Source organism: Aplosporella prunicola (genome assembly GCF_010093885.1).
Source record: "Aplosporella prunicola CBS 121167 unplaced genomic scaffold K452scaffold_30, whole genome shotgun sequence".
Taxonomy (NCBI): Eukaryota; Fungi; Ascomycota; class Dothideomycetes; order Botryosphaeriales; family Aplosporellaceae; genus Aplosporella; species Aplosporella prunicola.
This window is the reverse complement of record NW_022983558.1, coordinates 177,780-193,556: the sequence shown is the minus strand read 5'-3', so window position 1 is coordinate 193,556 and position 15,777 is coordinate 177,780. Positions and strand designations below refer to the sequence as shown.

The window sequence follows — 15,777 nt, the reverse complement described above, 5'->3', positions numbered from 1 at the left end:
AAAAAAAAAAAAAAAAAAAAAAAAAAAAAACTTCTAAGCGGTCTCAGGCATCTTCATCCACCACTTCAATGCCCCAGCGCTGTCTCCCATCACTCCCTTCAAAGAACCCCAGTTTCGTCCTGATACTGTGATCTTTCTTCAACTCTTCCCAATCCCTCTGTCGAAGCAGTTGGAGAAGTTTGTCGCTTCCGGCAACCAGGATAAGGACATCCGCCATGCATTCAACGTCCCGTAGCATGTTTTTTGAGTATCTCCGCTGCATCGCCGCGATAACCAATGTTGTCCCAATAAGCCATATCAGGATTGCCACACTGATCCAAACAGCTGTCGAGTTCATTTGGAGCACTTCGATGGACGCCGATATGCGGACGTCAGTAGTAATGTTCGTATTGGAAATCGGATGCAAGACGTCCTTATAGCGGGTACCGTTTTTTGTAGAGCCCAGAGTTTCCCCAAGGGTTGATGGTAGGCTCTCGTTGATCTTTTGATACGCCCAGCTTCCTGTTTCCATCGATACGTTGTTGCTGACAAAGTGTTGGAAGAACGTAGAAAAGGTCTTTTGGCCAAGCTTTGCCATTGTAGGTGCGTCGAGCAAGGCCGTTGGATCTTCATTTGCCATTGAGTACATTGAGTAAGTCATGAAGTCAAGATTCAGACCGCGAGTTGTGTCTCGAAAATTGTAAGTCTTATCTCTCAAGTTTTCTTGGTCACGAAATAAATCGTGCCTGTCCAGGAAATTATCAAGATCGGAGGCTCCCAGCATTGCGTCAAGGAAGATATGACCATAACTAGAGCAAGATGTGTTTGTGTTAAAAAGTGTGTCAAAAATTTAATAAAAAACAGAAATAAACTTCAATAGATACGCACCTTACTGTGATATTTAGAAAATAATCACTTTGAGGGTCATGAATGAAGTCATCTCTATAATGACTTTGGTTAACATAATCATTGTCCCATGCGCCGGTAGCCTCCCGAGGTTCGTCTACGATCGTATACGACTGGACCATTCCGGTTACCCGATCAATAGTAACAGCCGCAGTGGCCATTTCAATAAGAGGCATACACTGCAGCGCTTCTACGGAAGGGACATCTTCAAACAACAGGCAGTCTCCTCCGAGAGGTTGACACCAGTCGTTTTCAAGCATCATCACGTTATTTCCGTATATCCATTTGATGGTGAAATTAGATGGACGCATATTCAACGTAAGAGGATCAAAGTTGGAGCTCTCCTTCCATGGGCCAGTGCGTGACCAGTAGCCAATAGCTACTCCTTTAGAGGGTGAGCTAGTATCATTGAGGCAGCACCTGACAATAGCATCGTGCGACAGGAACGACGTGTTGAAAAATTCTGCTGTGAATTCAGGGCTATACCGGGGATGTATGGTGCCCAGAAGATATCCAGACATCAGAGTTTCCGTCACACTGTTGTCCGTTGGAGGTTTCCAGGCCATGGCTGGGTCCCAGTGCCTGAGCCAGGTAGATGTGTTATCCAGTCCTTCGTATGGAGTGCATTCAATATGCCCTCGAATAGCTGTGGTGGTAACTGAAATGCTGGTTTCCAAAACATTGTGCTTTTTGGCTTTGAGTGTGTGCTCAAACCCAGAAAACTGTGTTAAATCCAATGGAAGGAAACTCCACTCATCATGGCTCCAAGCTGGTCGAGAACCGTTTAGTGTAAGTCTAACAGTGGCTTCATAGAGCCAGTTCGTTTTGAATTGGGAGAATAGGTTGTTCTGAATTTGAGACGCAGCATAACGACTTGCGTAGTGTAATGGTCCAGGCATTATGACTTCGTCCAGAATTGGAACAGTACGGATCTCAAGGGTTCTTTCCGCTGCCATGTTGTGGGTAGAACTTCCTTGTCCTCGTTGAAAGATGCTTGCCATGGAAATAGTAACTTAGTTGGTTAGTTTCAAGGAAAGAAAACCTGGGATAAACAAGGAACTCACGGCATGGAGATAGGGAGGCGCCAAGTGTTATCAAAAACAAAAGCCAATGTCCGTTTGAGGCAGACTTCGTAGCAGCCCAAAGCCAATATGAGGACTGGTAAGATAGGCCTACTCCCTGACTAAGCCCTTTCGGTGCTTTAGTTATGGATATATAGGGCTGTAGTCGGCGGAAAGTCGTATCTATTGCACCCCACCAAAGTCCGACCCCCACGGCAAGCAGAGTAGATACTACAGAGAATGGAGCGGCTACCGAAACATGTGTGTTGTGCACTTGTATGCTTGGTCTGTAGAGGAAAGCTGAGCCATAAAGCATAGAGCGCTGCGCAAACCTGTACATCACCAGGAGCGCGACTAACAAGGCTGCTAAATATAGATTTAAACATGCCAGTGTTCTTAAACGGGGTACTGCTGGCTTGCGATGTTTTTTTAAAACAGTGCCACTGGTAGTATCTTCTGTGTAATAAATAATTAGAGACTATAAAAGTGAAGGACAAAGGTTCTTACCAGGTGTGTCTGCTCCTTGAAGGACCATCTCGTTCAACATGCCGGGAACGGTGTTGTACTTTTTCCTCTGTAAAACTTTAATCATCGTTTGTTTTGATGATTGGTCCAAATCTTGTAGACATGGTCGTACTCCCTCATGGAGTATGATAAAAGATGCAACCTCTGCTCCCGTGGCAGGATCATTCCGCAAGTTCAGAGGTCTACGACGTAGACTCGAAAAGTAAGCTACCAATATTGAGAGGCCAAATGAAACAAATAGAATTGATGACAAAGCGATAGCGATACCATTCGAAGCCATCACTCGTTTCTCGTTCCTTGTGACATAACCCTGGACAATAACAGGATGCGATAAATTAGGTCGAAGGAGTGAGTGTTGTAGGATTTCGCCAAAAACTCTTTGTTTCAACTTTTTCGCCCTCTCTACTATGTTTTTGTCATCGACCATCCCTGAAACACCATCATATTGTGCAGCGAGTAAAGATGAGAGTCCATCGCTGGTAGGAGTAGGATGTATTTCAGTAGGAAGTATAGCCAGATAATCTGTCCAGCTCCTCTGAAGGACCAAATCTTGAAGTTCTTGGATACTCAGGTAACTCTTGGGTATAGGTGTCCGCTTCTCGCGGTATTCGTGTTCGCTAAAGTTGAATTTGGAGGTTCCGTCTGATGTAGACATAGTAATTTTAATACTAGCCATATAGTAATTGGACGTGCAAAGTTGGCCAGAGATCTTGAAGTCCGGTGACAATGTTCCGTTGAAGTGAGTATAGGCTTGCGTCCAGGGAGTGCTCGTAATTAGAATTTCTCCTTTGTCGCACCCTCGCGAGTGGTTTAAGTGCAAGCCACTATGCTCAAATACTGTGTTCGATGATGATAAGTTGTACCACAATGATCCACCACGAATGGGCACTTGAGAACTTAGCACCGGTTCAAAACGATAAGTGCACCCACTTTCTGTCGAGAGTATGATAAATCGTTCAGCTTTCGAATGATTGTAAAATTGACCACTTTTTGTTGCACGGCTGTTATGCATGACATTTCTGCTTGCCAGTGACATTTTTTCGCAGACAAGGTCTGTATCAAGGACTTGAGTTTCTATCTCCCAGACTTCCGGCGAAGATGAGAGTAAGGGACCAAGAGGAGCGGACTCAAGTGCCGAGGGCCAAGCCGGAACGATTGCGTAGCTATCTGATATCCAGGCAGACGTAGAGACATTCTGAAGGGTGTGTCCCAAGATCCGCAGGTATGTGTCTCTTCCCATACTCATCCGGAGGGGTGAGTTTTCGTTAGGTATAAGGCGAGTGAAGTTAGCGTTTCTTCGGATAGTTACGTCTCTCGACTCTAGTAGAGATGACGACAGAGGGGAAATCGCTAGAAATGCCATTACGTTGGTGCATGCAGAGCAGAATAATAGCCAGCTTCTTCGTCCACCGTTTTTTGTCGAAAGTCCGTCGGCCAGAGCATTCCACCAAGCTCCCGGTGCTTTCAACACGCTTGAAGTTGCCATTGAACCTCCTGGCTTTGCTAACCTTGCGAACGGCTCTGTTTTTTTCACATCATCGAGAAGCATTGCTGTCAACTGGGTATATAGGACGGCCAGGAGTGGAGGCAGAAACCGCCAAGCAAAGTGCAGAGGTGAGGAGCCATCATCCCGACCTAGACCATGATTGACACTGGAATACCAGGATATAATGGCTATTGCCAAGGAAAGTGTGAGCGCTGATAAGCTCAGGAGAAGGAGAAAGGGCCAACGCAGAGTATATGGAAGCCATGTAGTGACTTGGGTGCGAATACCCAATGGTAGTCCTTGCGGAGTGTGCTCCTCTAATATAGAAAGTTAGATAAAATCTGTAGATAAAAGGTAACATACTTACCACCATCCCCCACACCGTCGCTAAGGCTATCTTCACCCGCAGAGACCCTAACAGATTCCCCTATTGAACAAGTATTTGGTTGATGCATTCCCTCTACCCTGATGTTGCGGCCTCGAATACCACTATTAAATGCTAACACATCTGCGGATAGGCCAAAGGGATCTTCTGATAATAGAGGAGAACTCTCTATAAGGTGTTCGGTTGAGTCTTCATTGGATGGGTAGTCTAGGATCGGTATATTTTGCTTTCCAGTTTCAGGATGCTCGGTGGACGTTGACTGTTGGGAAGAGGCTATGTTGGCATCGCAGGTATTCTGAGGTTCCATGCCACTGTTGAGCGCCGTCTGCTGCTCTTCCACTTCATCATATTTGTATAACTGGTGGGAAGCAGTAGTGCTGGCATTTCGAGGACTTCGAGAGTTCGCGCCATTGTCGTAGGGCGATCCAGAGTCGTAAAAGTTTGGCAGACCATCCCAAGTTACGAAAGATAAAGCATCTCTCGGAATCACGTCGGATGAAAGTTCGACAAGCGGTATGTGCTCTTGAGTTGCATCATGTTTGGAGGATCGCTCAGAATTCATGTTTAATAGCACGAACTCTAGTACGGGTAAGAAATTGATCGAGGGAATTTAAGAAAAGAAAGTTGGAATAACCAGACAGGCACGGGCAAACTATATATGTGTTCTACGTGTTACAAATCACCAGCTGACGGCTTATGATCCACAGATGATAGTTTAGGCTGAATCATTCGGTTACACAACATTGAGACAATGTTTTACACTCTTGGGCTGGTTACACATGTTACAAGGGCGCGTTGGGGAATGAATCAACGTAAAGTATGTACTGTTGAATTTAACTGGAGAATTTGTACCTGTTATGTATTTAGACAGAGAGAATTTTAACAACCCTTATTGCCCGTGCTACCTAAAACTTTGATATCAAGCTCGCTACACCTTAAGATATTTTTGTCACCTTTCTATTATTTTTCAAATCCAAACTAGATAGCTTTCATAATTAGCACTTAACCACTATGTATCTCAATAAAAACGTAATAAGAAGAGACCAATAACAGCATGAAATAACTAGATAGATACCGGGGAAGCAACAAAATCTTAAATTGTAGTGCAAAGACACCAACAACCAAGTCAACTAAGCAAAGAGAAGTTCTTTCCATTTATTTATTCATATAAAAAATTCACTCCATAGGAGTAGTATATTTGCGGTTCTTTGTGTCATGAAACTAGTTCCTGCATGTAGTACAAGGCTTCTATGCTTCCGAAATATCACACTGACGACATCATGCATAATCACATCGCACGGATTGTTGTTCCCCCCTTCATTCAGTACGCATGACACCGACAGTGCTTGATCTGTCTTAAATTGATGCTACACTGCTGCCGTATGCCTTGAACGTTGGGGAGACACAGGATGTAGTATCAGAAGGCAGTTAAAACTCGAACAAACTATTTCCAAATAGTCACCGTAAACAATAACGATCTTAGCATAAGTCGACAGCAACTACTCAGGTAATACCTAAGTACACAAATCCCTGCGTTGCGGGTTTCAGAAACAGACAATAACACCAATAGCAGATCCATTAATCAGGTAGCCAACTTGATACGATACACGCAACCCATCTACTTGAAATTTCCCATCCAAAGCCGCTATAATTACCTCACCCGCTCCTCATCTAAAAACACAAAGCAAAAAGCACCAGCAATCTCCCCTCAATCTTCTAATCCCATTACAGGCCTCACTCTACTCATTATTTACCGTTACCGAATCCGAAGCCAGCCTCACAACCACATTCCTCCCGTACACTTCCTCCTAGCCATCGAGTCCACCTTCAGTAAAAATCTAAATCTATCTTACCCGGCACGCAAAGTGTACGTCCAAGTACCTACTCCTTTCCACGTCGCTTTCCTCCAATCACCTTCCCACAAACTTACACAGCAAAACATCCATCCATGATTCCCAGCACTTACCGTTCTACTCTCTGTTAATTTCTCCTCCTCTCTCTACCCAAATAACCCACATTTCATTCGTTTTCTGCCACGATTGCGACGTTCAAACTCCTCCACGAATCTCAGCGGCGAGGCGCTTGCTTCTTAGTTCGACGCAGCCATTTCGAGACTTCGTAAGACGAGAAGATGGCCTTTAATTGTCACTCTCTTACCACTAGCCCTAGCAAATCTCAACTTTCCTATTTTCCCACTCCGTATTTTTCAACTTGAAGCCTCTGTACACATCCTGATTTCTCACAACTACCTCGAAGCCGCACGGAGGTTCGATGTAAATGGCTTGTCGCGTCCGCCGTACCGCAGCTACACCCGCAGGACTTCCTCGTCCGCCGTACCCAAGGGACGCGCCGCACCACGACGCGACAACCTACAGAACGACACTGCGATGCCGCAACCACAAACCAACGGGATGAAGACACCACGAAACAGCGATATCACAGCGCCGTGAAGCTGTGATATCTCAAGTCAATGATACTGCGACGCGCCACCAAAGTCCCGCACCGCGCCTGCACGCACCAACCCCACCGGCCCTCACGATGCCGTGTCCAGCACGCGGCGTGGCATAACCACGAAGCGGTGACTTTTGGGTCTGTTGCATAGTTCGGGTTGCATGTGTTGCACCGATTAGGCGTTGCATACAATTAGTCGTCTAAACACGTGTTTTAGACGTCTATTCGCACCGAATAGGCGCGCATAAGTGTTGCGTGCATATTCCACTGTTTTAGTCGTCTATTCGGTGTTGTGCGCGCATAATCAGGGGTAGTTGCAGTAGCTCGTATCAGATTTAGTAGTACCACCGTGCGTTCCAGCGAGTCAGCTCTGATTCATGTTCTCCGCCCGTCTCACCTAAATTTTGCGGGCGCAGGCGGAGAACAGTAACAACACTATTTAAAAAATACCTACGTAGGTAGTATCTCAATCCTCACCGAGCAAGCGCGAAGTAGGCCTGCTAACTCGCCCTGCGCGCGTAGTGCCACCGCCCCGGGGCGCCCCATTGCCTCGTCTCCCGCGCCCACCGCGTCCTCCGCGTCCTCCGCGTCCCTCTGCAGTAACAGATGCCTCTGCAGTAGCAGATGCCTCTGCAGAGGGCCCTCCTCCACGCCCGCCACGCCCGCTACGCCCGCTACGCCTGCCACGCCTGCTACGCCCGCTACGCCTGCGCGCTACAGAGGACTCGCCCTGCGGTTGATTCGAACACGGGGTACCCTTATGGCAACTTCCGCTACATTCGGTCCCTGCCTTGTGGCAAACACACTTATTGTTAGCATACGCCCCTCTGCACCCGCAGCGAGCACTGATCAACCCCATTAAGGCACCTGACTAGCGGGCTACACTACGTAGTGTAACAGTACTGTTTGCTTCGGGTGTATCAAGCTGCTGCTGATTAGGGCCCTACGAGTTATCCAGTAGTCGTAGTAGATACGGGGCAATAGGCCGACTAATAATGCCGTAAGGAGTCTTTACACGGTACCCACGGCTTGATTCGTCTCCTATTATCTCATAGATCACACCAATCACGGACGGCAGCGAGCCCTAGCGGTCCTCAGGAGGCACTGCTACTGCTATAACGTTATCAACACTAAATAAGCGCTGCGGAGGGAGGTTCTTGTTGAACTGTCTCTCCATTCGTTCACGAGAAACGTCTAAGTAGGTTCGAACGTCCTCATCAAGCTCAGTGCGGTCCCACACACGTGATTGCGAATGTAGAGGCTCACTAGCCGCGTGTTAAACATGCGGAGGTTGCTCCGCGGGTTGCTCCGCAGGTGGCTCAGGGGGTTGCTCAGCGGGTTACTCCACACGTTCAACACGCCCCGCTCGCTCTGCCCTCCTCGCCTGCTCCACCTATAGTCGTAGAGCGCGTAGAGCCGCCTCCTATAGTTGCTTCTCCCTAGACGCTGCCATCTCTCTTTGTGCGTAGGCAAATCTCGCCATGTTGCTTCGCCACTACTCAGGAGCATTAGGATGTTGCTATAGCTCCAGTTCTACGGGCGGCGGAGGGAGACGGGCAGCGCGAGGAGTAAGTGACGGTGGCGGAGGTAGTACTCGCTGTGAAGGCAGTAAAGTACTACGAGGCAGCGGGGCCCCGCGGGGCAGCGGGGCACGCGGAGGGGACTGTTGTAAGGTACGTAGAGCGGCCCGCGGCGGGGTATCATGCGTCAGATCGATCGTTTCAACAGTAGTTATTCGTACGCGAGGCGGCATAAGCGTCGAAGGTAGCGGCAGGTCCGACGAAGATAAAGAGTAGTACGGGTCTTCTTCGGAGAACGATATTTAGCGGGGTTTTGGTAGTAAATTAGAACTGCGGGTACCCGACGGGTCTCCTATCGGACCTACTACAACCTCCGCAGCTTCCGCAGCGCGCTCTGCTAGTCGCTCGTTCGCTCGCTCGTTCGCACGCAGGCCAGCACTCGTTTACGAACCTTCGCCCGCCTCGTTCGCTCGCCCGCGGGCACTCCCGCGGGCACTCCCGCGGGTACTCCCGCGGGCCCTACTGCGCTCGTCCTCCGCATCCTCATCTGCGTCCTTATCCTCGTCCTCCTCCGCAGTACTCTCTGCCTCTCCTGTCGCATCTGTATCCTCTACAATATCATCTAGCACAGCGATCTGGCGTAGAGGAGCACCTACACGCAGTTCAGGAGGCACCAAGCGAGCACGCCCCGGACCCCACATCTAGCGACCGAAGAGTATTTTATAAGGTGAAGCCCCTATTGCGTACCGCCTGTAGTTGTTCTGTTGTAGTATAACGTCTAGGCAGGCATAGGCGAAGCCGGGATAGCCATAGGCGACGCGGACCCTCTCTATCTTCTCTTTTACGTACCCATTAGCCTTTTCAACACCTCCTTAGGACTCTAGGTGCCTAGGCCGGCCAGTACACGTATCAATACCGAAATCGTTGAACAGCTATTGAGTAGCAGCGCTTACAAACTCAGTGCCGTTATCTATTTATATCCTATAAGGCACACCGAAGGCCTAGATCCAACGGAGCATCCCGGCGGCTACTATCCTCGCTGTCTTATCTTTTAGAGGTATTAATATACAGTATTTAGAGTAGTGATCCCTCATATATAGCACGTATTTGTCCTGCGTAACTAGATCAGGGTGGTTCCGGTAATCAATTAGATCCATCTACACCCGCTCGAATATCTCTCTTGAGAGGATCGCCCGCAGGGCCCGCGGGGCAGGAGGAGGGTGCCTTGCTGCTGCACAAACACGACAGAGACGTAGTAGCTTTTCAACGTCCTTTTCAGTGACTCCGTAATAGTTCTGTTGGAGGTCCTTAAACGTCGTAAGTTAAGCTACAACACGTCAGTGTATAAATATTTATAACTACTGCAGAATACGTACCTAAATGCCTATTACTTAAATAGGCGTCTCGGATGGCGTTGAATGCCTTATAAGTCTTCAATACCTTTCGTTCAGCAGGGTAGCGGGGTGTCCCTTTTTTGTAGAGGCCTGATTTGCCTGAACCCTCTAGGTAGTAGATGAAGTTATTCATCGTGTTACGCTTAGAGCTCCGTGTGGCTTCATGCGTGCCAAGGAGCCGTAAGCAGTAGCTATAATATTTTTGATCACTGAAATGTATCCTATCAGGGGCAGATTCAATATACGCGTTGAAGGAGGTCTTGGCAGCCTCACTGAACGCAGTGAGTGCTCGATTAGGGTTGAAAGGACGTGGAGGAAGTGGCTCAACAACATCGACTGCAGGAGCCTCATCCTCAGCAGCAGCACGGGCGGGAGCATGCTCAGCAGTAGTAGGGCGCTTAGCAGCGCGCGCGGGGTTGGCGGGGGATGGAGAAGACATGATTTGATTGAAGTGGATAAGTGCTTGGTCAACTGAAGAATTCGTTGAAGCTTACTGACCTGCTGGTGCATTCTCAAGCCCGTTTTATGGGCGAAAAATGGCCTCCTACGATGCATGAACGCGTGTTCAGTCTTTTGCTTTTTCACAGTTGAACCAGGCCTCATAAACAGGCGGGCCTACGCACCGCTGCAGGCGCGGGTCGGTGTTGATACATTTATATGATGGGGACAAGGATCGCTTCAGGGGGTTGAGTCAGTCCTGAGGCGAGATATCACCCCACTTCGGCCCACAACACCGAAATAGACGACTAAAACAGTGGAATATGCACGCAACACTTATGCGCGCCTATTCGGTGCGAATAGACGTCTAAAACACGTGTTTAGACGACTAATTGTATGCAACGCCTAATCGGTGCAACACATGCAGCGAGACAAGAGATTGTGTTGTCGCGTCGTCAGCATGGCACCTGGACACCGACGCCTCGACTGATGCTAAACACGACGATGCCGCAAAACCTCAACGGAGCAAAACCACGATACCTGGACACGTACCATAGGACATCGAAGCCGCAAGACTGGCCCACTCTGCCTGCCATTGCCTGTTCGAGGCAGTAGGCCAAACGGCAACGAACTTAAATGGAAGGACAAGTCGCGACGTAGGCTCGATACGGATTCCTGCACGGACACAAATCGAAGCGGACCATCACTCAGAACCCGAAAATGAACACGGAAAATGAATACGGAAAATGAACACGGAAAATGAATACGGAAAATGAACACGGACACGCAAAGTCGATGGCAGTGCGAAGAGAGAGATATAAGTCGGATGCGGTGTCTGCTGCTCGGTGCTGCAATGCCAACACTACTTTTTCATCCAGGCACTCTTTCTTCGTCACAATGCGCAACCAGCTCTTCATCTTCTCTGCTCTTTCCGCCCTCGGCTCCGCCGCCGCCAACCCCGCCGCCGACGCCGATTGCAAATGCGTGCGTTTTCCGCTCCTCCCCTTCTGCTCCACTCCGCTCCCCCACTGACTTCTCCGCTAGACGCCCTCGGACCCCTGTTGGCCCTCCGACAGCCAATGGGCCACGCTCAACACCACTCTCTCCGGCCGCCTCATCCACACCCACCTGCCCGCCGCTGTGTGCTACCGCTCCAACCCCGCCTACAATCAGTCCGCCTGCACCGCCCTCTACCCCGAGTGGACTACCCCCGAATTCCACTCGGCCGACCCCGCCAGCATCCCCGCGCCCCATGTCGCTGGTAACACGTGCAACCCCATCTACGAAAATGGAACCAGCATCGCCGGTGACCCCGATGCCGGTAAAAAGGGCTGTACCATAGGCGAGTACCCGCCGTACGTCGTCAACGCGACGGGCGCCGCTGACGTGCAGGCCGCCGTGCGCTTTGCGACTGAGCACAGTTTGCGCTTGATTGTGAAGAACACGGGACATAGCTCGGGGCGTGTCGTTGGTAAGGGTGCGCTGTCCATCTGGACGCACCATTTCAAGGGATTCGAGTTCCATGACGGCGACTTTGTGCCCGAGGGCTGTGCGGCCAACGGCACCAAAGGCATCATGGCTGCGACGGTGGGCGCAGGACTGCAGGACGGCGAGTTGTATGAGGCTGCGGCTGCGCATGGGGCGGCCATGACGGGCGGAACCAACTCGGACGTCGGTATCCTCGGCTGGGCCACGGGCGGCGGCCACGGCTTCTTCACCTCGGAGCACGGCATGGGTGCCGACAACATCATCCAAGCGAAACTAGTCACCCCGACCGGCAAGCTCATTACCACCAACGCCTGCCAGAACACCGACGTCTTCTGGGCTTTGCGCGGCGGTGGCGGTGGCACCTTCGGAGTCGTCCTCGAGGCGACCCTGAAGGCGTACCCGGCGCCCAAACGTACTGACTTTGCCGCCCTCGGCATCACGCAGAAGAACGGCACCTCCACCGAAGACTACTACCGCGCGGTGGCGCGCCTCTTTTCCCAGCTGCCCGCGCTCAAGGAAAAAGGGTTCCAGGGCTACCTGCCCATGGGCGGCAAGTCCTGCGTGGGCTCGTTCTTCATGTATGACAAGCCGAACGGAACGGCACAGGCGGCGTGGACGCCGGTGAAGAAGGCGCTGGCCGAGTTTGAAGACGTCGTTGACGTATCGTCCCAGTTCATGGTGTTTACTGATTGGTACAATCAGTTGTTCAAGGTGTATACGGCGTCTTCGAGCGATGGCAAGGGCGGCGGGGCCCGCACTTCGCGCTTGTTGCCCAAGGAGGCGTTGGAAGATGAGGAGGCTCTGGCGAAGACGCTGCAGATGGTTGGGCCGCAGGGAAGTGCACACATTGAGGTATGTGTTCCCATCCTCTTCCTTCATTGTGGTCATCCATCACTAACCCCACCCTTACAGGGTCCCATCTCCGACTTCTCACTCTCAGCCAGCATGATCGCCTCTAGTACGCCTGAGGACAACGCACTCAACCCTGCGTGGCGCGACGCGGTGGTGCATCTCATCTCGTCCGTCAGCTGGGACGACGCCACTCCCGCCGACGTGGCCGCGGCTGCGCAGAGGGATATGACGGACGTGCGGGGCGGGGCGCTGCGCAAGCTGGCGCCTGAGTCCGGCGCGTATGTTAATGAGGCGGACACCGAGGAGCCGCAGTGGCAGGCTTCGCTGTTCGGGAAGAACTATGAACGTTTAAGTGGGATCAAGGAGAAGGTAGATCCTGAGGGGTTGTTGTGGTGTAAGCAGTGTGTTGGAAGCGAGGCGTGGAGGGAGGATGGCGAGGGAAAGCTTTGTCGCGCGGGGTAGGTGAAGAGAGATGGTTGAGGTTGTGGTTGTTGGTGATGTGGTGGGGGTTATTGTTTGTGAGAGCTTAGGTTGATTTTTTGGCTGATGCTTCTGCAGACGGTAATTCTCCGCATACCAGGTCGTCTACTGCGCACATGCTGGCGCTGCGGACTCAAAGTTGGAACTATCACGAGGGCAGTGATGGCACATAACCCCGCCAGCCCTGCGGTCTAGATTTAGAATGTTTAATTCATTCACACGTTTAATCGTTGGATGCGATACACTTCTCATCATGTCATTGTTGCTTCTATCCATTACATTGAACGAGGAAAAAGGCCTGGGTTCGCGACTTCAAAGCCTTTTCGATCTATGTTTAGCACCTTCTTTGTCCTTGTTTGAATCTCTTTTGTTCTAACAATTGTTTTAGAAACCTCACCACAGAATCGCTTTGTTATCCACATGGCAACAAAGCACCATGAAAGCGCCTTGAAACGCTGGTGTGCGTCTTTGCTCTATTGATTCGGGGATTTATAAATCTCCTCGTCTTCACACGGTCCTAAGCAACAACAACAGCAACACAGCATCCTACGTTCCAATACAAACTGCTCTATCATACTCCCAACACCTTCGTTACTATACACAGAAACACAGAAACACGCAATCACAACAACCATGGCCACCAGCACCTCCTCCACAAGTTCTACCTCCTCCACCCCCATCTCCTCCCCCACTCCCTCGCCCCCACCACCTTACCAAGCCGCCTACGCCACATCTACGGCCTCAGCGAAACGCAATACGCGGCGCTTCTCGCCATCTGCAAGAGCGAGAACCTGCTCGACCTTGACGTCACTGCTAGCGCTGAGACGGCCGTGGGCCTTGGCGAGAAGAAAATTGCTGCTGCGGCGGAGGCAGAGGCAGCTACCGCTGCGGCAGAGCCGGCTATTGTGGAGACTGAGATTACTACAGTAGAGGTTAAGCCCACTGTTGTTAATGCAGAATAAGCGCGCTACACGCTCAAAGAGATTGCGGATTTCGTCTTCACGAACGCGCTTTGGGCCGGCATTGTTTATTGTTTCTTTCTTTTGGTGAGGGTGCAGGTCGCGGCACTGTCGGTTTGGGCGGGCGATAATTTGTTGGTGATTGTTTTGAGGGCGCTTATGTTGGATTAGTGGTGTTTGCTGTGGTTTTGGAGATACAAGTTGGGAATAAATCTTTTTTACTGTTTCACGTTATTGGATCACTTGGATGGATGCTTGATTTGGGGTGTGTGTCTTTGTTATTGAGAAGAGTTCTGTGACTAGGCATCAAAACAGGCTCTGCTTTTGCTATTCACACTTCTAAGCCATCTTCATAGTAATTCCCGTTGTAGAAAATCCTCCCAAAAACACATTCAGCACTGACTCTTCTACCAAGCTATCCTACGGACGACAAGCCTCCTCGTCAATAATTACCGTCTTTTTGATAACCGCCGTCCTTAACGTATTCCCCGCATCGTATCTGATAGTGACAGGGCGGTGCTTCTTGCAATCCTTCCCACAAAGACCGTAGTTCGTGTGCACGGGAATGCCTCGCGGACAAACATAGACGTGCTTAGTTTCCCACACCGGTCCGACAAATTTGACGTCGGCATCTGTGATGACTGTAGTGTCGAACTCTCCCTCCCGCTCCTCGACTGTACAGCGGATTTTGACCGCGTTGAAGTATTGCTTGCTCTTCAACCAAATCTCCAGCGCGTCGATTTGGAAGTAGTTTGTTTGAACAAGAAGAGCCATATAACGGCCAAGGTCGTGTCCTTTTTCGTTGTCGTAGAACACCGGAGCAATGTGGTAGCGCAAGTAGTGCAGAATGTGTTCAAAGAGGTCTGGATCCGCGTCGATAAACCATGAACCATCCGGTTGCTCGTTTTCCCAGCGCCCAGATAGAAGCCTTCGGAAGTAATCGCTTTCGGCAGTTAAGGTCGTGCGGGCGGTGACGAACTTGCGTCCGCCTACCATCAAAGTGACTTGTGCGTCTGTGGCGAGTGGAGGGGAAACAGGCAAAGCTGATTCATCGGTGCTGGGATACAGACGAAGTTCAGCTGGCTCGCTGGGGTGAGGTGGATACATGTGTGAAGGTGCCTCGTCGGACTGGTGAGGACGTTGAGTTCGTTGGATGGATGATTTTCGTTGACGATGCGGGTTTTATAACGTTCGCTAAACCATGGTTACCGGTGAGTGCGGGGTACCCTTGTCAGTGTGGCGCAGGCGTGCTATTAGTGGGAGCATCCTGTTCATTCTTTTTGCCCTGGTCTTTCGATGCCTTGTCTATGGAATTTGTTTTGAGAGAAAGCTTTGTGCGAGGTGTTTCGAAAGGCGGCAAATGCACTATAAGCATCAATCCATCCATTTCGAGATTCTACAGAGCTTCGAGTAAGAATAGCTAGCATAAACGTTCGTAGTAGCGTTAGTGTATTTCCTATATATTGATTTTGGGCCACAAAAGCATGGTACGCCAATCAGTATCCAGTATCCGTCGAAACAACATTTGACATTTAGTTCTAAAACACAAAATCAACAAGAACACCAGTGAACTATCCAAGTCGCTCTTCCAATTCACACCCGATTCCGGCCAGATGATGATACCTCCAATCCATGACGCTTGTCGCTGTCGACGATTGCGCGAGTGACCATCTACCTCGTGCATTTGGTATCAATTAGAGCTGGCATTTGTATTCAGTGGCTCCAAATCGTTGAGGATTGTAAAGGCTTTCTTCAACATCGGAAAACGAATTGATCGATGGCGGATGCGGAAGCAATTGTCTTCGCCGTCATGGTAGGCATGCGGATATAAGCCTAATATTTCTGCAGTCAGA

General features: G+C 50.1%; 7 protein-coding genes across 7 annotated transcripts; 2 read left to right on the top strand and 5 right to left on the bottom strand.

The window, feature by feature from the left end:
* K452DRAFT_361940 (uncharacterized protein) lies at nt 1-4,904 on the bottom strand (the record flags this gene model as incomplete). Its single annotated transcript, XM_033546461.1, has 5 exons — nt 1-788; nt 868-1,897; nt 1,950-2,402; nt 2,454-4,274; nt 4,325-4,904. 5 exons carry the CDS (start codon nt 4,902-4,904, stop codon nt 44-46), a joined length of 4,629 nt encoding a protein of 1,542 aa, XP_033393130.1. The 3' UTR covers nt 1-43.
* Nucleotides 4,905-7,294: 2,390 nt separating this feature from the next.
* K452DRAFT_291657 (uncharacterized protein) lies at nt 7,295-7,874 on the top strand. The gene has a single exon (XM_033541222.1). The coding sequence runs from the start codon at nt 7,418-7,420 to the stop codon at nt 7,607-7,609; it is 192 nt and encodes a 63-aa protein (XP_033393129.1). The 5' UTR covers nt 7,295-7,417; the 3' UTR covers nt 7,610-7,874.
* Nucleotides 7,875-8,649: 775 nt separating this feature from the next.
* K452DRAFT_110829 (uncharacterized protein) lies at nt 8,650-9,164 on the bottom strand. Its single transcript, XM_033535024.1, has 2 exons — nt 8,970-9,164; nt 8,650-8,923 (listed from the first exon to the last, which is right to left on the bottom strand). The coding sequence occupies exons 1-2, from the start codon at nt 9,012-9,014 to the stop codon at nt 8,711-8,713; spliced, it is 258 nt and encodes an 85-aa protein (XP_033393128.1). The 5' UTR covers nt 9,015-9,164; the 3' UTR covers nt 8,650-8,710.
* Nucleotides 9,080-9,928, bottom strand: K452DRAFT_291652 (uncharacterized protein). The gene is made up of 2 exons (XM_033541221.1): nt 9,676-9,928; nt 9,080-9,620 (listed from the first exon to the last, which is right to left on the bottom strand). The coding sequence occupies exons 1-2, from the start codon at nt 9,838-9,840 to the stop codon at nt 9,471-9,473; spliced, it is 315 nt and encodes a 104-aa protein (XP_033393127.1). The 5' UTR covers nt 9,841-9,928; the 3' UTR covers nt 9,080-9,470.
* Nucleotides 9,441-10,319, bottom strand: K452DRAFT_291650 (uncharacterized protein). The gene is made up of 4 exons (XM_033541220.1): nt 9,983-10,319; nt 9,950-9,951; nt 9,690-9,916; nt 9,441-9,640 (listed from the first exon to the last, which is right to left on the bottom strand). The coding sequence occupies exons 1-3, from the start codon at nt 10,144-10,146 to the stop codon at nt 9,837-9,839; spliced, it is 246 nt and encodes an 81-aa protein (XP_033393126.1). The 5' UTR covers nt 10,147-10,319; the 3' UTR covers nt 9,441-9,640; nt 9,690-9,836.
* Nucleotides 10,320-11,042: 723 nt separating this feature from the next.
* K452DRAFT_353552 (uncharacterized protein) lies at nt 11,043-13,156 on the top strand (the record flags this gene model as incomplete). Its single annotated transcript, XM_033545835.1, has 3 exons — nt 11,043-11,129; nt 11,190-12,485; nt 12,546-13,156. The coding sequence occupies 3 exons, from the start codon at nt 11,043-11,045 to the stop codon at nt 12,945-12,947; spliced, it is 1,785 nt and encodes a 594-aa protein (XP_033393125.1). The 3' UTR covers nt 12,948-13,156.
* Nucleotides 13,157-14,183: 1,027 nt separating this feature from the next.
* On the bottom strand, nt 14,184-15,063 carry K452DRAFT_291649 (uncharacterized protein). The gene has a single exon (XM_033541219.1). The coding sequence runs from the start codon at nt 15,029-15,031 to the stop codon at nt 14,345-14,347; it is 687 nt and encodes a 228-aa protein (XP_033393124.1). The 5' UTR covers nt 15,032-15,063; the 3' UTR covers nt 14,184-14,344.
* Between the last annotated feature and the right edge of the window lie 714 nt (nt 15,064-15,777).

Coding starts and splice junctions, on each gene's coding strand:
- K452DRAFT_291657 (XM_033541222.1), top strand. CDS start 7,418: ATGCCTCTGCAGAGGGCCCTCCTCCACGCCCGCCACGCCCGCTACGCC.
- K452DRAFT_110829 (XM_033535024.1), bottom strand. CDS start 9,014: ATGTGGGGTCCGGGGCGTGCTCGCTTGGTGCCTCCTGAACTGCGT. Junction 8,924..8,969: donor TGGTGCCTCCTGAACTGCGT/GTAGGTGCTCCT, acceptor ATGATATTGTAG/AGGATACAGATGCGACAGGA.
- K452DRAFT_291652 (XM_033541221.1), bottom strand. CDS start 9,840: ATGAATAACTTCATCTACTACCTAGAGGGTTCAGGCAAATCAGGCCTC. Junction 9,621..9,675: donor ATTTAGGTACGTATTCTGCA/GTAGTTATAAAT, acceptor ACGACGTTTAAG/GACCTCCAACAGAACTATTA.
- K452DRAFT_291650 (XM_033541220.1), bottom strand. CDS start 10,146: ATGTCTTCTCCATCCCCCGCCAACCCCGCGCGCGCTGCTAAGCGCCCT.
- K452DRAFT_291649 (XM_033541219.1), bottom strand. CDS start 15,031: ATGTATCCACCTCACCCCAGCGAGCCAGCTGAACTTCGTCTGTATCCC.